The sequence below is a fragment of the Callospermophilus lateralis genome, chromosome 2 (genome assembly GCF_048772815.1).
Source record: "Callospermophilus lateralis isolate mCalLat2 chromosome 2, mCalLat2.hap1, whole genome shotgun sequence".
NCBI lineage: Eukaryota > Metazoa > Chordata > Mammalia > Rodentia > Sciuridae > Callospermophilus > Callospermophilus lateralis.
In genome coordinates this window covers 203,004,811-203,031,587 of record NC_135306.1, presented here as the reverse complement: position 1 = coordinate 203,031,587, position 26,777 = coordinate 203,004,811, and the positions used below count along the sequence as shown (strand labels likewise).

Below are 26,777 nucleotides of genomic sequence, written 5' to 3'. Positions count from 1 at the left end.
AAAAAGTTCAGATAATGACTTCAATATGAAAGAAATTATGAAGGCCTTTGTGGAAAAAATGAGATTAAAAAATAAAACAAAGGTCCTCTCTTAAACCTACTACTCCTTCTAACGCTTCTCTCTTTCCAATGACAGAATATAAAATTAATGTGGGTAAAGAACAACAATGTTTTTTATTTCCTCTTACTATGATACATGATGATGATGACCTTGCAGCTCCTCCTGGTTGTTTTGTTGATCCACCACATTTGTTTCCTATAACTAGACAACAAAACCTTCAAAATCCCCCAATGATTGATGTTCACTATACTGCAGTGGAATACAAGTTTATAAAGGATTTAAAAGCTGCAGTCTCTCAATATGTCCCTCAGTCTCCTTTTGTGTTCGGTATGTTAAAAAATTTGGGAATTTCTAAATTACTTATTCCTTTGGATTGGGAGGCATTAGCCAAAACAGTTTTGGAGGGATCTCAATGGTTAATTAATAAGTTGGTGGAAAGATGAGGCAGGAAAACAAGCTTGAGAGAGTGAAGCTCAAAATCCCCAGGGACCTATGGAGGATAAGTTAATGGGGGAGGGTAATTACCGTGCCTTTAGAGACAGGCTCAATATACAGATCCAGATCTTCAACAAATTTTAAGGTTTTCTTAAGAGCTTAGAGATGGGTGATACCCACTGGTCAGGCACAACCTTCCTTTACTAAAACTGTACAAGGGGCTACTGAACCTTATACTGATTTTCTTGCAAGACTGCGTACTGCTGTAATGAGGGCAGTAGGTCAAGATCAAATAGCAAAGGTACTATTGGAAACATTAGCATTTGAAAATGCAAATCCTGAATGTCAGCATATTTTGGGGCCATTAAGAAAGCAAAACGCCTCATTAAGTAAATATGTGAGAGCTTGTGCTGGAGTGGGAGGAATTGAACATCAAGCTTCTGTTTTTGCTTCAGCCATGGCTGGAGCCCTTAAACCCAATAAATCAGAAACTTGTTTCAATTGTGGAAAAGCAGGTCATTTTAAAAGGGATTATATATATAAAAAAACGTAAATTTTATGGTACTTTTTAATTACTGGCCGGTCATTTTTTCTAGGACTCTTGCTTTTTCTTAGATTCTGTATTTTTTGAGCTCATAATTTTGCTCCTACAGACCTAAGTTAATGTTTTTCTGATCAGTTCTATTTTTGATCAACTGTGGAGTATTTAAACATTCCAATGGAAATTTCACCTAAAATAGCTACAAGGCCTTTATTGTGTTATATGTGCACACTTGTATTATGTGTTGTATGTCTGTTTGTGCGTATGTCCATATATCATGTGCATGATATAAAGATTGATATATATGTAAAAAGCGCTCATAAAAATTTTTAAAAAATGGATCCAAATATTTTTAATTCACTGATTTAAATGGTTCAATTGAAATTGGGTAAACAGATAAAAAATAAGATGTCTTTAACATGTTAATATCTGATGTGCTTTGGTTCTAGGACTTTTCTTCAACAACAACAAAAAAAATGGCTAACACTGTTCATTATACTTGTCTAATGTTTTGATAAAATAAGTAAATTAATTAGATATAAGATTACTCATGAGTATTTTTGTTAAATATCTGATTGATTTACAAGGTTAATATGCTAAATGTTAAATATATCATTAAATGCTTTTAACTCCTTAAATTACATTAGATAATATTATTGATAATTTTTTAAGTTGGTAAATAATAAAAATAAAAAATAAATAAATAAATAAATAAATAAATAAATAAATGGTTGCTTTGTCATCCCTAATATTTAGACACTATATTTTCATAATATGGTAAACAAATGTGATTAATTGTTTACTACAAATAACAAAATATCTCTTATTAAAATGGAATAATTTACCTAAATTCAAAGATTTACAAGGATTGTTTCAAAGTGTGAATAAAGAAGGGGTTAACAAAAAAAATTAAAATATTCTAGGTATGGATTTAATAGAATAAAAAATGTGTTTCTAAAAATGATAAAATAAAAGGGTTTAAAAAAGTGATAAAGAAGGTCTATGTGTGTTGGCTATATAGGTTTAAGTAAATGATAAAGAAGGTCTATGTACATTGGCTATATATGTAAGTTTTTTGAGCAAATATTCTTGAAGAAATTAAGGATTATACAACAACTGTTATTTTGAAATATTCTAATATATTATTTCTTTAAGAGCTAAACTTAATTAATATAAAAACATCAATAGTAATTATGGTACTATTACTCTTCTTTGTATATTAAATGTGTTCATATTTTCCTGGTATATAAGTCATTAAGATAGAAGCTTTAAAAAAAATCATAACAAGCTGGTGTTCTCCAAAAGGTTGCATGGTAATTTTAGGCTTATAAAAATAACACATTGGAGATTTATTTAGATCATTTAATATTCTATAACTGGGCCTATTATCAATAAGATATATAAAGTTTTATGTTACTTTTTACACTGAGGTACAATTTAAATGTATTTTTTAAGTTAATGAGAGCCTAATCTACATAAAGGTTAATATTATAAAACACAAAAACATTTTTCTATTTTTCTACAAAAAGCTAAAAGCTTTCAGCCTTTCTTTATTTCATGTTTTAGATGTGTTATCATATTGTTAGTTATTACTCAAACAAACTTAAACAACTATTTATATAAAATTTATAAAATAATATTTAAAAACAAAAATAGACTTTAAAACTACAACACTTTACTTAAAATTTATAAATATCCCTGCTTACCTAAGATAAGACTCTATGTCCTATCTCATTACATGTAAAAATAACTACAAAAATAGTAGGCCAAATTTCAGTGTATTTTACTCATATTAGAGCACATTCTACACTGCCAGGACCATTAACTAGAAAAAAATCAAAATATTGATCAACTATTATTCCCCTTACAAAAGGCTCATCTAGAACATGCTTTACATCATACAAACACTAAAGGACTTTATAAAAAATACAAAATAACTCAAAAAACAAACACATAAAATTATAGCTAACTGTTCATCCTGTGCTCCTTTTAATATTCCTTACTGTCCTCCTGGTGTTAATCCAAGGGGACTTTATCCTAATGCCCTTTAACAAATGGATGTTGTAATAATTCAGTCATTTGGATGACTAAGATATGTACATCATACTATTGACACTCATACTCATTTTCAATGGGCCATAGCATTATCTTCAAAAAAAAAAAAAAAAAAAAAAAAAAGCTGATGCAGTCATTTCTCATTTATTATCTTGTTTTGCTATCATGAGAATTGCTAGAGAACTTAAAACTGACAATGCACCTGCATATACCTCACAAAAATTACATTCATTTTTACAAAAATATGACATTACACATACATTTTTGGCATACCTTATAATAGCCAAGGCCAAGCTATTACAAAAAGGACAAATCATACGTTCAGAAAATATATACTAAAAATAAAAAGGGAGGATATAGCTATGGCTTATACACCTCAAAATATACTTCATAAATATTTAAATTTTTAAAATATCTGGTCAGCTTCCAAGGTTCCTGCAGCCCAGCAACATTTCTCTGCATTTAAATCTCAGCCATTATTTCTAAAGTCGGAAATACCTATATGGTACAGGGATGACAATAAAGAATGGATTTCTGGGTTGTTGCACCACATGGGAAGGGGGTTTGCTCTTATTTCTACAGGTAAAACACCTTTCTGGGTACCTTCAAGACTTATCAAATTGCAGAATGAGTGACCCATTTGTCAGACAATTTCAGGAGCTGGCAATGCAGAGAACTTCTACAATGGCAACGAGAACAGCAGGCCCCCCAACATGGGGACAAATGAAAAAGTTAACTCAAGAAGCTGAAAAAACTCTTCAAAAGGCAAATCAGCCTTTAAATCCTGTTAATCTTTTATTAGCTATGCTTGCAGTTATTAATTGCCAGGTAAATAAGTATAGTTTCTGCTCATTCTTTTGCTTATTGGGCCTATGTTCCTAACCTTCCTTTGATGCGCAGTGTTTCCTGGAGAAACCTAAAGTTTGTGTGTGTACTAATAATACTGATTTTTCCCCCTCCTGTATGTGGGGGAATTAAAGATATTCCATTCCATAAAAATCTGTATAATATTTCTAATATAACTGTAGCTATTGAAGGAGTCCCATTGTGTATAAGGGCTCGTTCTTTCTCTTTGCCTCTTATAGCACATAACGATTCTCATTCCTATAATACTTGGGGAATTAATTATCATAGTTATCCTACTGCTGTGTTTACTGTCATGATATCTTCCCGAGAATTTATTACCTCTAGTGTGTATGTTAATCAATCATCACTAACATCTGAAGAATGTTTTGTCAGAACTCATCTTCCTTTATGTTCAGCTAAATATTTTGAAACCTTTTTAACTCATTTAGAGTGGGAAAAATGTCATGGTCTTCACCCTAAAACAGTAGTTAAATATCAAAATATCACTATAGTTGATTGGAGTCCTGATCATTCTAAATTGATAGAAAGTTGGTCAAATTGTACTTTAAGATGGCATCAACATAAAGGGACAATAAATGCTTGGGGTAATGAGACAATTAAAATGCAACATTATGCTTTGGTCCCTCCAATGTTACAGAATATAAAGTTTTCCAATATTCAAGGGGATATATGGAAATTATGGTCAGTATCTGGGAAACTCACTGTATGGACTAGAAATTTCACGTTAGATGTATCCCATTCCTCTCCTTTTGAAGTATATCTACATAATAATCTGACTTATTTTACTTCTGCATGTGAAATTCCCTTATTCTCTTATGATTGGAAACTGGGAATGGAATGAAACTTGGGGAACAATATCATGTATAGACTGTTATCTTACTCAATGTGCAAATAGAACTAATTAGGAATTAATAGAAATTAATAATTATTCTTTAGTTATTTTTAAAGGTCACACAAAATTGTGGGTACCTGTTAATTTGACTCGTCCTTGGTCTGGTTCATTGTCTGTTACTCATTTGTACAATGCTGTTCAAGTTTTGTTACATAGCTCTCGATGATTAATAGGAATAATTATAGCTTCAATCCTTGCAGTTGCTTCTGTAATTGCCACTGCTGCGATAGCTAGCGTTGCTTTACATCAAGGCATTCAAACTGCAGATTTTGTGAGAACATGGCATCAAGATGCTCATTTATTATGGCAACAACAAAAGGACTTAGACTCTCAATTAGCTACAGATGTGATCAATTTACAACATACTGTTTCCTGGCTTGGCGATCAAGTGACCATCTTGGCTACCAAAAGTGTTCTGAAATGTGAATGGAATTCTCATATTTGTGTGACTCCTTTCCCTATAATACAAGTGATTCCTGGGAAACTGTTAAAAGACGGTTAAATGAACACCAAAATTTAACTTTAGAAATTTGGAAAAAACTACTATGGACACCTTTAGTAAGACATTACCTGAACTAACAGGATCTGACATTTTACAAAAATTGTCTTCAAGTATTGCTAATTTAATTCCTTTAAGACATTTCTCTACCTTGTTATCAACTTCTTTAGGTAACACTGTAATAATTTTTGTTTCGTGTTCTGTTTTTTATATAATCTTCCAACGCTGGAAAAAGCGAAGGCAACTGAAACATTAAAACTCTCGCTTCTGCTATGGCTCATTTACAAAAACAAAAGGAGGGAAATATAGAGAATTAGATGTGACTGCGTTACTATTACTTTCCTTGATGGAATCTGCCTGCAAACGGGATATTCTGTCAAGGTATAGATAGGTAACAGTGGACATGCTTGAAAACGAGGTGTCTACTGTCCTTGGGAGGGCTTACCTGCAAAAGGGATGTTCTACCAAGTGGGCTAGGAGGGCACTAAAAAATTTTATATTCTGTTCTTAACAAGAGCAGAGCTCAGCATGCTCCAAGCCGACTATAGATGAGCCATGAGAAGCGGGTCACTTCTGATTAGAAAGTAAAACTTCTGTTTGCTATGTTTAATTAGCTGAAAGACCTGATTTATTGCTGTTGGAAGGCTGCCTTCTTTGTTCACAATACTATAAAAAGATTGCTTGTATATAATAAATGTTTTCTCTGATATAAGGAGGCTGATTTACAGTGGTGTTGGGAGTTGGGAGGGGGAGCATGGGAGGATTAGACAAACTCTTGATAAGGTAAAGGAGTGGGAAGTGAAGGGAGGGAACGTGGGGGTAAAAAAGATGGTGGAATGAGAAAAAATACTGGGGCCAAGAAAGTTGTTGTCAAAGAGATTATAGGCACTAAAAATGCTACATACTCCACACAGAGACAATAGGAAAGATTCCTACAGGCATCTCAGAAATTTGCAAGATCATTCACTGCAGGCTCCAGGGTGTGGTGAAATGAGAACCCAGTGGTCCCTTTTCAGAATGCAGTATTTAGCTTTCAGTGTAAAGTGGCTTGGAATGGAGAAAGGCAGCTGGAGGGGACAGCAGAGTGGAAAGTGACAGTTAACACCAGAGTGAAAATTCATAGCTCCTTGACAACCAGGAGGTGGGAAGGAAGGAACCCAACCTGATCAACAGTCAGAGGTTCAGTGTTGTTTGGTCTTGTTCCTTTTTTCTGTGCCCTGTTCCTCCCCTTTGGAATGACAAGGTTTACTCTGTGCCTCTGAGTCTCTGATGGGTCTAACCTGCTTTTAGGTTTTACAGGGGCCCAACAGAGGTAAACTGCACATGCCAAGGCCCTCAGTCCACAAGGGAACAAAGGGCAGTGGGGGCAGCTAAAGGTGCATTTCTTTAAATAACCCAGTAGGAGACCACAAAACCAAGGTGATGTTCAGGAAGATGGTGCGCCCCACAGCACTCAGCCAATGAGGAATGGGGGAGACATCTTGTGCTCTAGGGGATAAAACACTGGTTGTCCCAATGTGTGAGTCCCTGAGCACCAGCCACGCTATCTCGAAAGACTGTCATTAAAGCAAGGCCTAGCTTTTTGCTGTTCTGGGGTCTCCTAGTCCATTCTTTGGGCTTGGACAGGTGAGTGTGTTTCTCACAAAGGGAAATTCCTTTGAAGGAAATCATGGGGGTACCCTGCTTGCATGGGGGTGCCTAGGAAGTTGTTTAACTGGACTCAGTCACTGAAGCACTCAGAGGCTTTTGCAGAACTCCAAGGAGTTCACCCACCGCAGAATCTTGGCATCATTCATGTGGTGCTGCTTCTGTAGAAATTCAAAATGCTCATGTTAACGGGTCATGGAGGTTTCCATAGAGATTTCAAAAGAACCCTTGGAACCAGGCAAAGTACAGCAGGCTGCTTCTGAGAGGTTGATGCATGACATTGTGAAAGTGAAACCAAAGCTGGATGGAAAGGTTAGGGATTAACAGCCACATGGACTGTTTTCCGAGAAATGATGCTTCTGCTGAGAAATGATGTTGTGGAGACACCATGAAATAGCCATAATTAGGTGTTGCTCCTCTAGGTTGTTTGTGTCAGATATGTTGATCACAGCAAAGCCAAGCCGACTAAACAAACCCTAAGAAGTTTGGTATGCCATGCCAAAGAAAGCCCATGGAGGCTGCCACCAGGCCGGCCAAAGGGGCAGGGTTGCCCAAGCCATTTAGAGAACATATCCCACCACACATCTGAGGGGCTGTTACCCAGCTGGGCTTCAGTCTTGTTCTGGTCCCATTCCTTCTTTCTGTGTCTCTATTCCTCCCCTTGGGAATGAGAATGCTTACTCTGTGCCTCTGTATATTGGATATACGTAACTTGATTTTGACATTTTACGGGGCTCAAAACCAACAGTTTGCCTCCAGTCTCAGAGGAGACATTGGACTTGGACTTTAGGACACTGGAACTGATAGGACTCTGGGGCTCTTGGAGGTACACTAAATGCATTTTGCATTGTGAGATGGATGCAACCTTTGGGGACTGGGCTAAAATGCTAGGGTTTGATATAAGGTGTCCCTCAAAAGCTCCTCTATCCATGCAGGAATGTTCAGAGGTGAAATGATTGGCTTGTGATAGCTGTAACCTAATCAGTCTAGACTAGTTTAAATGAACTGAGTGGAAACTGAAGACAGGTGGGGCATGGTGAGTAGGTAGGTCACTGGGGGCATGCCTTGGAAGGGCTACTCTTCCCTGTAGCCCCTTGTCCCTGCTCTCTCTGCTTGCTGGCTGCCATGAATGGAGTAGCACTCTTCCACCACACCCCTTTGCCATGATGTCCTGCCTCACCTTGGCCCAAAGCAATGGAGTCAGCCACCAGGGACTAAACCTCTGAAGTATGAGGGAAAAGAAATTGTTCCTCCATACAATCAATCAAGAAGTACATGAAAAAATGCTCACCATCTCTAGCAGTCAGAGAAATGCAAAATCAAAACCACCCTAAGATACCATCTCAGTCCAGTAAGATTGGCAGCCATTATGAAGTCAAACAACAACAAGTGCAGGCGAGGATGTGGGGAAAAGGGCACACTTGTACATTGCTGGTGGGGCTGCAAATTGGTGCGGCCAATTTGGAAAGCAGTATGGAGATTCCTGGGAAAGCTGGGAATGGAACCACCATTTGACCCAGCTATTGCCCTTCTCGGACTATTCCCTGAAGACCTTAAAAGAGCGTACTACAGGGATACTGCCACATGGATGTTCATAACAGCACAATTCACAATAGCTAGACTGTGGAACCAACCTAGATGCCCTTCAATAGATGAATGGATAAAAAAAATGTGGCTTTTATACACAATGGAGTATTACTCTGCACTAAAAAATGACAAAATCATGGAATTTGCAGGGAAATGGATGGCACTAGAGCAGATTATGCTAAGTGAAGCTAGCCAATCCCTAAAAAACAAATGCCAAATGTCATCTTTGATATAAGGAGAGCAACTAAGAACAGAATGGGGAGGAAGAGCATGAGAAGAAGATCACCATTAAACAGGGTGGGGAGGGGGGAGGGAAAGAAAGAGAGAGGGGAAATTGCATGGTAAAGGAAGGAGATCCTCATTGTTATACAAAATTACATATAAGAGGAAGTGAGGAGAAAGAGGAAAAAAACAAGAGAGAGAAATAAATTACAGTAGATGGGGTAGAGAGAGAAGATGGGAGGGGAGGGGAGGGGAGCGGAGGGGGGATAGCAGAGGATAGGAAGGGCAGCAGAACACAACAGACACTAGTATGGCAGTATGTAAAAATTGGATGTGGAACCAATGTGATTCTGCAATTTGTATTTGGGGTAAAAATGGGAGTTCATAATCTGCTTGAATCAAATGTATGAAATATGATATGTCAAGAGCTTTGTAATGTTTTGAACAACTAATAAAAAAAAAGAAATTGTTCGTTCTCTAAGTTGTTTCTGTCAGATATTTCAGTCACAGCAACACAAAGCTGACTAAAACAGTCCCCAAGAAATTTGACAGGCCAGGAACGTGAATATCTGGCTAGGAGAGCTGCAGGCAGAGAGCAGGGCCAGTCCAAGGGGGAGCCCATGTGGTCTGCAGCAGGCAAGGTCTGCAGCTGCTGAAGCCCTTTCCAGTTCACACCTCCCCACAGTGTGCAGATGCTGAACCTGGAGCCACAGGGTTTAATGCTGCCCTGCTGGGTTTTGACCTTGCTTTGGTACCATCCCTTTTGCTTATGCTAGTATTTCTCCCTTTTGGTTCATTCTGTACCATTCTATGTTGGAAGCATGTAACTTTTTGATTTTTATGGGGGAATAACAGCTATGAATTTTTTTTTTTTTTTTTTTTTTTGGTTTGAGAGGTATCGTTGGACTTGGCCTTTTGAGCAATGCTGGAACTTTTGGTGACTCTTAGAAATGAAATTAATGCCTTTTTTTAATGTGAGATGAACATGGGCCTTTGAGGGCTCCCTCAACCATAATCCTATGGTTTGGGTATAATGTGGCCCCCCCCGAAAGAAAACCTCATTGGTTGAAGTTTTGGACCTCAATGCAGCAATATCTAGAGGTGGAGCTTCGCAGGAAGTGATTCGATCACAAAGGTACTGACTTCATCAATGGATTCCTCCACTGGTAACTGAATGGACTCCTGGGAGGTAACAGAAACTGTAGCAGGTCAGACCTCGTTGAAGGAGGTAGATCACTGGGACATGCCCCAGAAGAGCATGTCTTGGCCCTGCTCTCTCTCTCTCTCTCTTTCTGTTATCATCTCTCCTTCCTGGATGTCATGACCCTGATAAGCTTTTCTCTTCTGTGAGCTTCTGCCATCCTGTTCGGCTCACTCAGGCCCCAAGCAATGGAGCAAGGTGTCCATGGAGTGAAACCAAGAGCCAAAATAAATCTTTTCTTCTCGACATTATTTTCTCAGGTAATTGTCACAGTAACAAAAAGTAACACCTAAGATCTCTGAAATATTTTAGCCAACTCACATCCCGACCAACACTAATATCACCAGTGAGTGGGTCATTTCTACTCTTTCTAGTCTCCAGTTCTGCTGATTATCAAGTTTTTAATTTTTCAACGAAACCCGATCCCCAGAACTCAGTATGTTCACTGGGTGAATATCTGATATCCCGAGGTAAAGATGGCTCACAGCAACTGCTTCTTTCAGCACAAGGCCAACTGACTGCCCTTGGGACATGTTTCCCTAATGGAGAGTTGCCACGGGAAGGAACATCTCAGGGGAAATTAGCTTCTTGCCCTTTCGGGCAGGAGGGACGTGCAAAGGGACTGGGCATTCTACCAGCTGAAAAAGTCTCAAGGAGGCTGGCAGGAGCTGCCCAGAGAGAAAAACATGAGAGTCCATAAAGGGAGCCATGTATTGGTGCCAACACTTTCCTTGAGGGGAGGGCTGCAAGGAAACGCTAAGGGAAGCCCCACAGTCTGACCCCCGCCTTCACTCTGACGACCCCCTCCTTCAGGGCTGTGTGTCTCTCTCGCCTTCCCCAAAGCTTCTCAGCCCAGAATGACCTCCTTTCTGGGTAGGATGCACCCCCTGAGGTGCCTCATTACCTCTGATTAGAGGTAAAGGAAGTGAGCTCTGAGGGTCCTGCACTTTTCTCAAGGTCACGGAGCTTGCACTTGCCCTAACCACCCAAGAGGTGCTCAGTCAACGTGACTTTCCTCCTTTCTGCTTCAGACATCCCCCAAGCACAGAGAGTTTCTGAAGGGATAGATGGACATGTTCATGGATTCTGGAAAGTTGCTAGGTTTAGGCCATCCTTTAGCCATGAGGGAGGGGAAATGAGAAAGGAAAGACAAAAGAACTCACACAGCTTATGGGATGTTTGAGGTGCCCCATTAAATATCCAGGGAGAGAGGTAGATAAGAACCGGAGGTCGGGTCAGAGGGTAGAAGTTTCCAGACTGCACCTGTGAGCAGTGCACAGGGGACTCAAGGTGCACTTGGCTGAGGCTGAGGCCTCCTCTGTCTCCCCTCAGCTTCTGCCTTGGTGCTCCCTCTTCAGGTGAGAAGCTCAGGTGAGACCCAACTGGAAGACAGGACCAGGCTGACTCAGAGCTCTGACCCCAGGAATGCAGGCACAAATGCTCTGCTGCCCACCCCAATCAGGAACAAATGTCCTGACCCAGGAGCTGACTCCAGAGGATTCCATAGGCCCATTGTCAGGATGAGCCCAGACAAGTCCAGCTCTGAGAAGTGGCCGTATTTCAGGAAATGAGTCCCCAGGATTGAGAAGTGTGTAGTGAACAGAAGGGAGGGGAGAGAAGAAGAGGCCAGGCCCTCATTCCCTGGGATCAGGACAGTGAATTGGGCCTCCAGGTCCTGGGAGGGTGGAGGAGCTGTGAACTCTGAACAACTTTATCTGTGGGATACATTTCCCTAATTGAAACTTGTCAAACCAGGCAGTATTTTCATAGGAAATTAGCCTCTTTCCCTTTTGTGCAGGAGGGAAGTGCAAAGGGACTGAGCATTCTACCCGCTGAAAAAGTTCCCTTAGCAAGGCGTGGTTTGCTGGTACAAGTTCTCATCATCACAAAAACAAAAACAAAACAAAACAAAAAACCCCCCCAAAACCCATGTTATTAACTGCAGGCTTTCTTTGAGGATCAGACACCAAGAAACAGTGATTCCTTGAAGCAGCCACAGAAATCTCATGTTAGAAGCAGCTATGGAGACTCCATCGAGATGGACCTAGTGCCCACCCTTTCCAGTTCCTCTGTTCTCCTGACCCTTGCTCTCCACCATGACAGTTGTTCTCAGTCCCTTTTCTTTCTCTCTACCCCTCCCCCAGGGTTAAAGGAGCATCTAAATCTAGCAACTTTCCGGAGTCTGTCCCTCCCTCCTGGGGGTCTTCTGAGCTCCCACCAGAGTCATTCTGCCACACTCCAAGCTTTTCCAGCTGTATCTATAAACTATCCCAAACTCCTGTGAACCAGTTCTGAAGGCTGCTGACCACATGGTCCTGCTGGTTACCGCGACAACCTCACTTCTTGGTCATAACTTCTGTCTTAGTCAGCATTGTGTCGCTGTGATCAAAATACTTGGTCAGAACAACTCAGAGGAGGGAAAGTTTGCTGTGGCTCATGGTTCAGAGGTTTAGCCCGGGGTGGGCTGACTCCTCTGCTCTGGAACCATGAAGAGGAGAACTCGATGGCAGAGGGCATGGGGAAGAGCTCTGCTCCATTCACGGCAGCCAGGAGGCCGAGAGAGAGGGGAAGGAAGGGCCACAGGGAAGAAGAAGCCTTCCAGCGCATGACTCCAGTGACCCACCCTCTCCGGCCTCACCCAACCTGTCTTCAGCTATAACAGAATCAATCCACTCATACTAGAATAGACTAAATAAGTGACAACTTTGACAATCTAATCAATTTCCCTCCAAACATTCTGTGGGGACAAGTGCATGGAGTACTGCATACGTGGCATATGTAAAGGTGCCTGAGTAGCAAACCATTCCCCTCGTGCTAGGCACATGAGCAGCAAACTGCTTACTCTGTAGGCACAGCCCTGGGCATAGGACTACGTGTTACAATCACAACGCTTGCTCCATGGCCCGCTCCTTGATTGGTTGTCTCAAGGATAGTTGGCCAGAAACTGCATTGGTGGTTGCCTGAAATCTGGTTAGCTACTGCCTGAGTATAAATACGTGGAAACTGTGCAATAAAATCAGCCCTGCTCTCAGCTTGATCTCCGGAGATCTTGATTCGTGACTCTGCAGCCACACTCTCCTCTACCCTGTTCTGTGGACCTTCTTGCTGGATGAGAGAGAGCTCATGACATTCCTGTATTAACACAGGAGCTTTGGGGTGGGAGCGGCTCTCATTCAAACTATGACAACATCTGTTCACCAGATGCTTTTCTAGTTAGGAAATTGAATGTTGGAGATGGACTTTCCTTGGAAAAATTAAGGACTTGATACCCCAGCACAGTTGGAGGTTAGAAAAGACCTTTCTCTCCCAGGTGAAATTGCTAGTATTTAAAAAATGTGAATTGGCTAAAATATTGTAGAAACTCTACCTAACTCAGAGGTGATAAGACATGAGACAGGCTTGGGGCCTGTGCCTTTCAGACTGGCACTCAATTGCACCTGGTGAGGCCTACATCTTCTTGGGTTTCTGGTTGCCTAATGCTGATATCTGAGCAACAGAATCTTGCCCTGAGTGAAGCTTTCATGCAAGATACGGATACAGCACAAGAAGGAGAGAGAATTGTGTCTTCACTCAGTTTTCAGGACAGGATGGATGAATAGCCCAGTGACTCTTTGGTGATCACCTGTTTAACAAATGCCTCTGTGTGTGTGATGGAAATTGCCCTGAAAGATGGTTTTACTAATAACTGAGGGTAAGATTTGGGCAACGGCTAACATGAACTTGTTCAGACTTGTGGACACAAATCATTATTTGGCAAAAAGAAACCTAAGAGCTCTCTGTGTGACCTGGGATAGCTCAACTTCATTTGCTATAGTGGGTGTCACACTCGGGCTTCCAGAACTGGTTCTGTAGGGCTAGGGATATGGCAGAGTGCTTGCTTAGCATGTGCAAGGCCCTGGGTTCAATCCTCAGCACTGAAAAAAAAAAAAAAAAAAGAAGAAAAAAACCGACAGAACTGGTTCTGCAAACACAGTAGTCACAGGAGCTGGCCTCCTTTCCCCCACACCAGAGGCACAGACAGAGGGATTGGCCGTGGGAGATGGGCTGGAAAGGACATAGCACTTTTGCTACTCACCAATCCTGATACCTGCTAATAAAATGGGCATTTGATACATGAAAAAAAAAATAAGTAAAAGTTTTGATTCACATATTTTTAATTTTACAAATAACAGTGTTATATCGAAGAATCAGATCTTATGACTGATGTGAGCTCCAGTTGCTAATTCTAGACAATGAATCTCCTCTGGTACAAGATCCAGGCTCTCTGCAGTTTCTGAGGGCTAACATTGGAGCCAGCTTTACCCTCATATATCATTCTCCACTGCACCTGAACCAGGACTGTCCATCACGGACCTAGCCTGACCTGCAATCCTCGCAAGTGAAACTGCTTCTGTGGCCATGTGGGAATTATGTGATGGACCGCACTGCATAGAGTCGAATGGTCCAGTGGGCCATGTGATGAAAGAGCAGCCAATGGGTAGGTCGAGCTGTGTGTGGCACTTAGCCAAACCAATACTCCCAGGAACTAGTGTGGGAGCATAAGCTTGCAGGTAGCAGAGAACAGTGATGTTGAACTAAGGCAGGAAATAGAGCAGATAGAAACGTGGGACCAGAAACAGAGAGATCGTGTCAAGCAGATGATGTGAGGAAGCTGGAGCTCTGAGGAGGCGAAAGAGACAAGGCAGAAATAAGACGTGGAGAGCAGAGGGAAGGAATGACCACAATCATTGACTGGACCAAGAGTGGCAAGAGGAGGGCAGGTGGGCAGTAGTGACAGGGTCACAATCAAGGCCAAGACTCTTCCACACAACTCTAGCAAATACCAACCCTGGCTGACTTGATAGTTTGTATTCTTAACTATCAGTCAGGTTGGTCTTCTAATGTCCCTTATGTGTCCCCACACCCTAAAACAAAACAAAACAAACAAAAAAGTCCTGCAAGAGGAAGAAGCAGAAAAGTTGAAGGGCCAGGAGCCTGTGTGTGCCAGCACAGACTGTTACAGCAGGCTGCAGTTGGTGTGGCTTACACCACAGACTTCTACTGTGCACAGTTCAGCTCTGGAGGCTGGCATCGTAGTCTTTCTGTTGCTAATAATGAAACACCACGGACTGGGTAAGTGATAAAGAAGAAGTTTGTTTTGGCTCGTGATGTGGTCCAAGGTCAACAGGCCACATCTGGAGATGGATTTCCTGCTGGCAGAGTTCTGAGGCATTGCAGGAATCACACAGCAAGAGACAAGAAACACCTAAGACACGGAGCCAAGGTGGCTTTTATAGGAAACCCATCCTGAGATAACCCACTAGACCACCAACTCACTAATCTAGTAATTATCTAACCACATGAATGGATTAATCCTTGTCCTGCCCCTTAAAATTAATCCTGGTCCCACCTCTTAAGGGGAATTGTGTTACAACATGGATTTCTAAGGGACCAACTAAATTGAAGCCACAGCATCTGGGAAATCCAAGATCAAGGTGAGGCAGACATGGTGTCCAGAGAGATTCTTCTTGGCAGGCAGCTGGCCCCCTTCTCAGTAGGGCTGCACAGGGCAGAGGGAGGGAAAGAGCTGCGGTTGCTCTTCTTCTTCTAATAGAGACACAAACCCTACGATAAGGACCTACCCTCAGCACCTCCTCTAATCCTAGTGACCCTCCAATGACACCATCTTCAAACATCATTACCTTGGGGGTTAGTGCATCAACATATGAATTTGGGGTGGGAGGGGACAAAAACATTGAGAACATGACATTGTGCAGCAAGTTCTTTAATAGAATTTGTGCTATGCAGCATTTCTCTCACAAAACAGCTTCCTATGCTTTGATTCAGCTCCACTAAACCAAGTGCTCATGATTACAAAAGAGAATGAAATCAGTAAACCAAACCATTTCCCCCAGCTTGTTCCAATTCCCCTGAGATAACTGGTGGGTGCCAAGATAAGGCCTTGGATTTATTGTTTTTTTGACATTTTTCTGAACACCGTCCTGCAGATTAATCCTGGAACACCGAATAAAAGTGTAGTAAGAAACGTGGTCAGCTTGTCAGTCACCTGCAACAAAAGAGAAGGGTGTGGGGTCACACTCGACATCCAGAGTCTGAGCAGAGATACTTGTGCAAGGAACCTGCAGCTCAGGAAAGACCCGTTGGGCCCTGATCTTCTCACTACATCTGACCATTGGCAGGGAGGTAACACGTGTTCCAAAGGAAGATGGGAGGCACGGGTGGGTGTGCGGGGGTCTCTCAAGTCAGGGAGGTGAAAAATGATGAAGAGTGGTCTCTGTAAATGCAGTGAGGCTGGCTGAGCCTGCTCCCTGGCAACTAAGAAGTTCAGATTAGAGGGTCCTGTGGAAATGGCGGGAGTTCCTGGTTTTCTGATGCAAAGGCATCACTCTCAGACTTTGAAGAAAGACACTTGTGAGTTGTAAGGCCTCTGTCTACATCTATGTGATCTTCCTCTCTATCTCTCAATCTGCATCTCCTAAGGTAAGGGGAAGCATTCCTATTGAAAGCCATTTTAGTAAATGCACTAAGACAAGAGGTCTTGGCTCTATCATCTGGTGTTGTTAAGAAAAAATAACACATTCTCTTGAAAGGCAGAACTTTCTCTAGCAGGCATTTGAAGGGGGATTGGGAACTTCCTTGAGACAGAGCTTCATGTTCCTAGGGGCCATACTAGAGATTAGTCGTCTATCAGTGCAAAGTGTCGACAAGAGTCACTAGGGGCCCAGAGTTTTGCAGTGCTCACAGCTCACTGTGTACAGAGAGAGAAGGAGAAAGAAAGATGGAGACGGGCAGAGGAGGAGCTTCCTATGGAGACAGATCAGAAGAGAAGGAAGGAGGGCGTGGGAAAAGACAGTTTAGTCATTGAGATACCTGCAGAAGAGGTTGTCAAAGAGGGGCCCCAGGCCAGGGAGAAACTAAATGGCACAGCCACCACTGAGTGCCACAGACTTGCTTGAGTTGAACCCTCAGAAGCACAGCAGAGAGCCAACCACCTCAAAAACACCTGGGGGTATTTTCCTTGGGGCATTTATACAACTTTGGAAGTGGTTTTAGATGCATGACAAGGCACCTCTGCCAACCCCCACCCCCCCACCCAGCACACCAATTTTTGGTTCAGACAAACATCTACCCTCCCCAGCAGACAGGAAGGGGACCCATTCAGCAAGGTCACAGCAACAAAGCAGGTCTCACTGCACCCAGAGCCCAGAGCTGACGGGCAGTGGTCATTCCAGAAGGTATGGATTTTCCTTGCCCACCCCCTCTGTTCACCATAGCCCTTCTCCTACCTTACCAAAGAAGAGGCAATCCCTCCCCTGTCCTGAAACATGGCACACAGGCCAAGGTGCAAACATTCCTGACACCAAAGAGGGAGGATTCTAGAATGTACACTTCCCCAACCGAGAGGCCTCTAGTGGGGCCTGGTGGCTCAAGCCTGTAATCTTAGTGACTAGGGAGGCTGAGGCAGGAGGATCACAAGTTTAAGTTCAGCCTTAGGAAATTAATGAGTCCCTAAAATAACTTAGAGGGACCCTGTCTTTAAATAAAACAAAAAAATGGATGTGGATGTGGCTCAATGTTTAAGCATCCCTGGGTCCAATCACTGGTACAATTAAAAAAAAAAAAAAAAAGCAAAAAACAACAAAAAAAACCAAACAACACACCAAAGAAACCTCCAGAAATGATATCAGGTTGTGTGGTGGTTTGGGGCATTAACATCTTCAAATGAACCGAAAAATTGTCAGTTTTTGATTAGAAAAAAAGTCGTTCAATTTGAGAGTATTATAATAAAACTGGACTTGGCTATTTACATTATGAAGAAGACATTTTTCACTCATTAAATAACTGTGTAACTCCAAAACTGTCAAAAAATTTGTTCTGAAATTATGGAGGAAAAATGCATAAATTACATCATTTGTAAAACTCTTATATTTATGATTTTTGAAGTGTTTGTCACCTAAAAATATATAATGTCATTTTTCTTAGTTTTTTTTTTTTATGGTGCTAGAATTGAACTCATTCATGCCAAGCAAGTGCTGAACCACTGAGATACAACCCCAGCACTTCAAGTTCTTTTGATCTAAGCCTTGCTAAACTATGTTGCATTGGTCAAATCTCGCCTGCCACCTATTTCTACAAAAATAAATAAATAAAAAGAAATCAAGCTTTATTGGAACACAGCCTCACCTGTTGGTTTACACAGAGTCAATGGCTGCTCTCAGGCCACAGAGCAATTGTGGCAGAGTAAGGAGAAGGACCAGCTGGCCCAAGAAAGCTGAAATGTTTCCTGTTGACCCTGTGCAGAAAAAATGGGCCCAACGTGACCAGGGTCCCCTTTACTTAAAATGGGCCCAACATGACCAGGGTCCCCTTCTCCTGGACCCCACTGCTCACTCTGCCAGTTTCCCTGACCCCGCTCACAGGCAATCTCCAACTCAGGTTGCACTGCCAGCCCTCAGCAGGTGCCCAGCTCCTGTGAGCTGGGGAATGGTCTGGTCGCAGGGAAGGGGACACAGGCTGAGGACATACCTGGTCACTGCGGGGAACTCCATAGCGCAGAATGGTCACAAAATGCTCGCAGTTCTTGGTGGTCACTGAATAGGGGACTTCCTTCCCCACCAATGCCTCTGCCACCTGGAGGATTACGTTGGGTGGCAGTGGCTCATACTCGTCATCATATTTGTTGTTGACCTTGTATTTGTGTTGTCCAACCACAGTGGACAGCAGCTCCTTCTTCACTATGGCTCTGTTAGCCAGGAGGGACTTGCTGCTGCTTACGCCAGCTCCTGCCACTTCACCTGTGAAAACAGTAGACTCAGACCTGGGCAGGGCCACAGCTGACATGGAGACAGACAGCGTCACTGCCAAATTGGGAGACTAAGTGGTTTTCAGAAAGTTTTGTCCCCCTCCCCTGGACAGCGTCCTCCCCAGCGCTCATTCCCAGCTGGAGCAGTGCTGTAAGCAGCCCTCCACCCAGGGGCAGCTCAGGACGGCTGCAATGTTTACACTGCCTCCCCTCTGCCTGGGAAATCTTAGTGTCCTGGGACCTCACTTGGGCAGGTCCTGGATTTACTCTATCATTAATCCCTTTCATATGATTTATAGGAGAGATCCTGGAGTCCAGGGTTGAAAACATGGATCTAAATTTAGAAAGTGAAAATGATACCTTCAAATATACTAAAAAGAAATTCACAGAAATCATAGTAGAAATCAATGGAAACTCTGTGAATAAATGGAGTGTTTCTGTAGTAGCATTATATGAGGCAGAGGCCAGGCGTGCATTCTGTACAGACATATTGAGGGCATGTCTGGAGAATGAACCAATCATATTTAATTGAGGATAGAATTCTTGGGAATTTTTTTATCAAGTTTGTAAGAATGTTTTATGCACTTACCCTGGCTTAAAACACTATCATTTAAACTGACATCGTACCAATGCCAAGATGCCAGTAATAATCATGATATTCCTAATACACTTGATGGTGGGTCATGGGGTCTACCTACAAATGCGTGCTCTCTCTCTCTCTCTCTCTCTCTCTCTCTCTCTCTCATTGAATTATTCATTATGTGGTAATAATTTATACAAAGATTTCCAAACCAAGGGATCTGGATGCTGCAGCCTGGGATATCTCTCACCCACAACATATGAATTTGAAATGCCAGTCAAATTCTCACCTTAAGCTCATTTTGCATGAAATATTCCTCCATATTCAAAATTTTCAAAAACTTCCAAAGCCAATCATGAAGAGAAACTCTGGACATTATTTTTTTTTCTTAGCATACTCTTTCCTTAAGTGGGAGTTTCTGAATTTAAGAATTCCCTGACCAATATTTCTACAAGGCCTGACAAAAGTTCTAACTGTACATGAAACTCTCTCCAAGGAAGCAGCCTGACATAAGCAGTTTACCTTTAATACTCCATAACAAAAGGGTCCTGGATAGCCTAACTGATTAAGGGAAAGAACCAAAGCACTTACTGAGGAAAAACGCTACTTTTAAGACAATAAACCCAGGGTTGTAGCTCAGAATCTTAAAGATCTGAAGGATGGATCCAGGTACTACATGTGATCAAAGAGCCGTGATCAGTGAACACACTCCCAAATCAATTGGTTACCTCTGGGCTCCTGGAGACCTGGCTCTGGAATGCATTCTAAACAACTGGTATTATCCTCCGTCTAGTTGCACTAACAACATTCCCCACAAGGGGCGCATTCTTAAAACATGAAGTTTGTCAGCAGCCACTTCACTTAGAAGCACTAAGCCACAAAACTGTATTCACAGGAACCCTGTGAAGGATCTGCTGAATCCTGGTTTGCCATCTACAAGGTCCCCTGAAGGACAAACATTTGGTGACCAAGAGTAATCTTGAGGATTGTTAAACAGAAACAGAAAGGAGGCCACAGACTGACTGTAGACCACAACTCCATAGTCAGGCATGATGTAGGGGCACCTGCCTGTAATCTCAGGCACTAGGGAGGCTGAGGCAGGAGGATGTCATTCTGAGGCCAGCCCAAGCGACACAGTGAGACCCTGACATGAAATAAAATATGAAAAAGGTCTGGGGAGTAGCTCAGGGTCACAGTACCCTGGGTTCAATCCCCCAGTGATTCAACCAAACCAAACAAACCAACAAGAACAAAGGGCCCACCACATGCAGCCCTAACTGGACACTGTCCTGATTTCCCCAGAGCCAGCTCTAACCCAGACAGACCTCCCTCTCCTGCTGTGAGCAGGACCTTGCTGCTGTCCCAGGGTTTAGACACCAACCAGGGAGCACCCGCAGCAGCACAGCCTAAGGAGGACAGGTTCCTAGTGGCCAGGCTCAGGGACAAATGCACTCCCTCAATGACGCTTTAACAGCTGAGTGTGAGCACTGCTGTGAGCTGAGCTCTTTGTCATTTTCTGTTCAGGGTTCCTGAGTTTGTTAACTGACATAGGTGTCACAGAAGGTTTCAATTTCTCTAACTTGACTAACTTCTGTGCACACAGGTGCATGTCCACACTAGCTCTGTTGGACAATGTTCCACTGTGTGCAGGTGAGTGGAGTTTCCAGCATGTCGGTGTGTCCCTTAAAGCCATGATGCTCAACAGAAAGGGAGGTGGCCTCACACATGCCCAGGCCCTGCACCAATATCTCCATGCCCTTCTTCATTTCACGCTCTCATGGCCTGGAGACAAGAATTCTTATCTCTGCTCTTGGGCTGATTTGAGTGAGGTAAAGCCACACACTGAGGTTACACAGTCAGGAGGCAGAGGAGCCAGGATTCCAGACTGGCCCTGGGGAGGTTGGAGGCCCACACCTGTCCATTGCTCTCTGCAGTCAGGTATAAACTCTTGGAAAGATTAACTCCTTCTACTGTTGTTTGACCTTGCAGAACTCCACAGACACAGGATATTGGACCTTTGGAGAAATGTTCATCAATTAGAGCGAGTTCAACTGGGACTGAACCTTACTCTGAAATGCAAACAAGTTGACACTCTTTCCCTGAACTCACTGATGAGGAGTAGCCATAGATATAACTAGAGGGAAGGAGCATGAATCCTTCAGTAAATGCTGACTGAATGCCTGCTCTGCCAGCCTGTGTGAGGACAGCACATAACTGTGGCTGTGCTCGTACTCTTGATCTTAGTCCTTGTGTTTATTAGCGAAAGTATGCTTACTTGGTAAAGCCAGATGGACCACATAGCCATTTCCCACATAAATGGCCCAGTGCTGATAGCAGGAGCGAGAAATTTCAATTAGGTCACCAAGTTTTGGTTGTTTTCCACTCTGAAACAGAAAAGGCAGACACAGATTGAAGGGGGCCTTTGTAGGGAACATTCTAGAACCTGACCTGCAAGAAGCCCCAGCCAAAGCCTATAAAATCCCTCTCCTCCTCACCGTAGGAATCAGAAAGGTGAGACTTCTTACACAGGTAGGAAGCCCCTCTATTTATGTGCTTGTGAGCCTGGAAAGGTGTTCAGGGATAGGAGGAGATGGGAAGGGTGTCTTTGGGGGTCCATGACAATAGGTCTACAGCACAAGAGTGTGGAGCTGTGATGTGCCCAAGGTATAGAGAGCACATTTTAAGCAAAGAGCATGTTTGTATCAGCAAATGTCGATATGATTCTTAAAGGTGTCAAAATCGCCTTGCTAAGGGCCACCAGCCATATGCCTGGGCCTCTGTGATGCTTGTGAGTTACAGAGCGCCCACATACAAAGCCCAACCTGCCAAACACTGCAGAACACTTGACCTAAACTGGCCATCAGTCCTGAGAGTAAGAACTACCATCACCCTCCTGGATAGATGAGGAGAATGGGTCTTAGCACAGTTACAAAACTATCCTAGACAGAAGAGCCAGATGGAAACTGAGATCTCAGGGTTTCCAACATTTATGCCTGAACAATCCCAGAAGGTTCCAGACAAGCTGGGGCAGCTGGAGTCGGGGCTCCATGCAAAAATCAAGGCAAAGATGGTGCTGGGATTGTGGCTCAGTGGTAGAGCGCTCACCTAGCACCGGCGGGACCTGGGATTGATCCTCAGCACCACATAAAAATAAAGGCATTGTGTTGTGTCCATCTACACCAAAAAATAAATATAAAAAAAAATCAAGGCAAAGAAAGACAGGATGTGGTTAGGAGTTGGGGGAAGGGGTTCTCTTCTGAAGTTTGCATGAGTAAGTTGTATTTCTAGAACACTCTGAGGCAACCAGCATCCCAACTCAGCTGAGCCCGGCCTCTGGGCCCAGTGCGCCTTGCCAGGGAGCTGAGCTGCTGCAGAGAGAAGTGAGGGTGCAGCTGCCTGGAGGTGGTGGGAGATCTCCTGGGAGTTCAAGTCCTTGGCAGCAAGGATCAGGAGTCAGCTTGACCCAAGGTGGGCTGATCAGAGCATCAGAAAGGTAATGACTGCTGGCAGTGGTCAGGCATGGCTGTAGTCCCAGTGACTTGGGAGCCTGTGGCAGGAGGATCACATGTTTGAAGCCAGCCTGGGCGAGTAGGAGACCTGGCCTCATAATGAAGATTAAAAAGAGCTGGGAAGTAGCTCATTTATAGAGAGCACTTGTCTCGCTCGTACAAGGTCCTGGTTTCAATCCCTCGTACTGGGAAAAAAATCAGCACACAGGTACTGAAATACAACAGATTGGTTCTAGGAAACACGTTTAAGTAATGAGAAAGATTCAAGTATATCTAGATGAACTGTACTCAGGGAACCCAGTTAAAAACCCCATAAAACACAAGGCTACAAGTCAGCACTTATAAGGAAGCTATATACACGTGAATAGAACCATCTGGCAGAGCTCACCCCAAACTGCTTCAGGGGGAAGAGAGAACACAGGGGGTCTGGGAGAAGGGCTGATTCTTCATGCTCAGGGCTTCCACTTGGATTTTGGTTTCTTTCTTTTTAAAAATTCTCTTTCAACATCCCTTTACGAGTGCATTATATTTGTACATAATGATGAGTGTTCTGTTGCCTATACACACCTGCACCAATATAGCAATATAATTTGCAGTGACACTCCCTAACACCTCCCCCTCACTTCCCTCTTTCCACCCCCTCCCTTTCCTCTATTGATGTCCCTTGGACTTTCTGCTTTTTGTTTCTTAAACAAGGCAAATACATTCACATATTACTTTGGAATAAATTAGAAAACGTAATTAGATTAAAAAAACAGAACTAAATGCTTTGGAAACTAAATGCTCCTCCATCGTTTGAGAATTCCTCTGATCTCAACTGTTTTCTCCTACTTCTTTTATTTATTTTTATTTATTTTTTTTTGGTGGGGGAGGTGGAGATGGACACAATACCTTCATTTTATTAATTTATTTTTATGTGGTGCTGGGGATGGAACCCAGTGCCTCACGTGTGCTAGGCATGCTCTCTATCACTGGGTCACAACCCCGTCCCAATGAGGTGCTTCATGAAACCTGGTTTGGGTAAAGAAAAGCCTTCAGTGAGGTGCCAGGAGGCAGCCAGCACTCAGGAGACCAAACCCCACACAGCAGCGGAGGCAGGGAAGCCTCTGGGCTCCTGGACCCAAACCATGGTTCCCTTCCTGCTGTGTGAGAGCCCCAGACCTGCAGCCCACCTGCCCCTCCTCTCCCCTGTCCCCTCTACACCTGAGCTGCAGCCAACAAGGACAGCATACATATTTCTGATAATAGACTGTCACTGTTGCTTTGAAAATCAAAGGTTCAAAACCCTTTCTGGGGACTCACCAAAGACATCCTTCTGTCCAGAAGTGCTGTGTGCTGCTGGCTGAATGTCCAGACTTCGTCTTCCTGTAAGTTCACTTACCCAAGCCTTCAGTTAGGTGAAAACAAAGGTAAAGTTGACATAAAATTTTTATCTTCCAACAAGTGCTGGGCACACTTCCAGGAGATGATTAGATATGGAAATCAGTTGGAAGGGAGAGAGATCCAAGCCCAATGTGCATTCAGGAGGATTTGATGGCCCAGGGAACATTCCAATGTCCCCAAGTTTCAGGGAGGGAGGAGAGAAAGTGAAACAAGCAATATGCTGATACTGGAAAAAAATAATAACCACCTGAGTCTTGGAGGGTGTGGGGAAGGCAGGAGGGAGGGACAGAGCCTTAGGGAAGGGTTTCAAGGAATGAGGGGCTCTGAGGACACAGACACCCCCCACAATGAGGAGCGGACATCTGCAGAACAGGCAAATATTTCCACCAACTTCAAACAATCACACCACCTGGAACAGGCCACCAGAGACATTTCCACACCCTGGGAACCCGGGAGCCTGCGTGGACAGAAGGATGGGAAGAAACCCTCCCCTTCCTCTCCCCCCGAGGTCCAAAGTGCATTCGTTGTAGCCCAACAGGAAACCCAAACCCCTACTCCCTGGTGTGGAGACGCTGCTGCTTTAGACACCAGTGTGCTACCCCTCCCAAGCCCCTGATTAGTGTCTCTTTTGACACCCACTTATCAATGTTTCATCCTGGGCAGTCCACACAGCAAGGGGCGGGAGGGACTAGAGGCAGCTCAGCACCCTCACTGTGGGGTGGTGGAGGAGGCAAGGACCAGCCCGAGGCCCTCTTCAGGCTCTCAGGAGGACAGGGCTGTGGGGTGAGCACACAGGGGGACTGGACCCAAAACCAGGAGACTGTGTGTTCAGGATCCACAGTGTCACTGCAGACCCGCTACTCCCACAGCCCACCCTGTTCCTGTGGACATCTCCATGACAATGTTCTCAGGGTAGCGGTGTGACCCTCCTCAAGGCCTTCCCCATCCTCATCTGGCGGAGGAGAGTGGGCATGGATTTTGCTAATTCCCTCACTTAGACACTGTTGGGCCACACTGGACATCATTGCATGGCTGACCTTGAAACAGGTGATCTCAGTTTGCCCAGGGGTGCCAGCCCCTTTTAACAATATTACAGCCCCATCTCCTGAGCAGGAGGACTTGGTGGGCCCTGCTGGCTGAAGGGATGGCAGGTGAGTTGGGAACAAGGACTATCTGGAGCTTGTAGGATGGCAACGGAAATAGGCCACAGTCCTTGTGCTGGGACTTATAGCTCTTCAGCTAATCCAATGTGCTCAGGGTTAGAAAACTGGGCTCTGGTGCCACATGAGAACAGTCAACAACCGAGGTGGGTCCCACTGAAAGGCTGCCTGTCCCCAGCTGGTGCCTGCAGCTGCTGAGCAGGCCAAGGGACCAGTGTGCTCCCCCTGGGCAGAGAATGGGGCAGAGTCAGAGCACAGGCCCAGCCTGCCAGGAACACAGGATACTGCATCAATGAGCTGCAGAACCAGCACTTTGTAGTTTTTATTATTTTGAGACAGGGTCCTGCTAAGTTGCCAAGGCTGGCTTCAAACTTGAGATCTTCCTGCCTCAGCCTCCCGAGTCACTGGAATTGCAGCTGTGCATCACTGTGTGCAGCTGTGCTAGCTTGGATTTTGAAAGCTTATATAAAAATTCTACTACTATATGAGAGTGGGTTTTCTGTGGGAGACAATGGGTTCTTTTCAAGTTCACATCTCCTTTCTGTGTCCATGGGGCTTGAGTAGGGGTCTTGGGCTGGGGAGGGGAGGCACTGAGAGTGGCATGTGAAGGGAGACAGGTCCCTGCTGTAGAAGGCGTGTATCTGGGCCTTGGGGGCTGGGCTCACACTCCGTCCACACTCAGCCTGCATTCTGGGCTTCTGGCTGCTGAGCTTCTTCCTTGCCTGCCTCTCTGTGAGGAGAGTGTGGGTCTCTCCAAGCCCCAGAGAACACCCCTGTCCCTCTTCTTCCTTCCATAGTCTTTTCCTCTCAGTTCAAGGTGATTCTTGCCTCACCCTTTTGATTCATGAAGTACCTAACCTTGATTTTCTGTGTTAGAAAAGTTCTAAGCAGGGTTGAATTCAGCTGTTTCATGGTAATTAAAAAAGGAAGAAGCCAGGTTCCTATAATCATTAGAAATGGAACAGTTCCTGGAGGGCGTGTTTTATAATTTGGAAAAGGGAAGTTGTGGGAGTTGTATCGCCCTGTCCCCAGGTCCTCATGGAGGCAGAGGCTCCTGCCCTGTGTCCTCATGGAGGCAGAGGCTCAACCTCAGAGCTCAGCTCCTTTCTGTTCACAGTGCCCTGGCCATGACCTTAGGCAGCTGAAGATGGAAAAGAAACTTCCTCCTGCTGTGTCAGCCTTGCTGGGGCTTGATGGACAGGCTGCCCCAGGCTGGGGTGCAGGAGAAGGTGGACAGGAGGCCTGGCTCTGCTCCAGTCCAAGTCAAGCCCTGGGGTGGATCTTGGAGATGCAGGGAGTTTTCCTCCTGGAGGCTGGAGGGTGCTCAGAGAGGCAC

General features: G+C 43.9%; 1 protein-coding gene across 2 annotated transcripts; it reads right to left on the bottom strand.

Annotated features, from left to right (window-relative positions):
* Positions 1-15,805: 15,805 nt before the first annotated feature.
* On the bottom strand, positions 15,806-24,318 carry LOC143391924 (phospholipase A and acyltransferase 2-like). Of its 2 annotated transcripts, XM_076844716.2 has the most exons (4): positions 24,201-24,318; positions 21,665-21,773; positions 18,533-18,801; positions 15,806-16,052 (listed from the first exon to the last, which is right to left on the bottom strand). In XM_076844716.2, exons 1-4 carry the CDS (start codon positions 24,207-24,209, stop codon positions 15,954-15,956), a joined length of 486 nt encoding a protein of 161 aa, XP_076700831.2. In that variant the 5' UTR covers positions 24,210-24,318; the 3' UTR covers positions 15,806-15,953. The 2 variants fall into 2 exon arrangements, with proteins under 2 accessions (XP_076700831.2, XP_076964839.1); XM_077108724.1 differs by lacking the exon at positions 24,201-24,318 and having other exon boundaries at positions 21,665-21,855.
* Positions 24,319-26,777: the final 2,459 nt, after the last annotated feature.

Bases quoted from the DNA above. Each gene is read 5' to 3' on its own strand.
- LOC143391924 (XM_077108724.1), bottom strand. From the start codon at position 21,824: ATGTTCCCTACAAAGGCCCCCTTCAATCTGTGTCTGCCTTTTCTGTTT. The intron at 18,802-21,664 runs GTAAGCATACTT...CTGTTTTCACAG, and splicing joins GGTCCATCTGGCTTTACCAA to GTGAAGTGGCAGGAGCTGGC. The intron at 16,053-18,532 runs GTATGTCCTCAG...CTTTTGTTGCAG, and splicing joins GAGTTCCCCGCAGTGACCAG to GTGACTGACAAGCTGACCAC.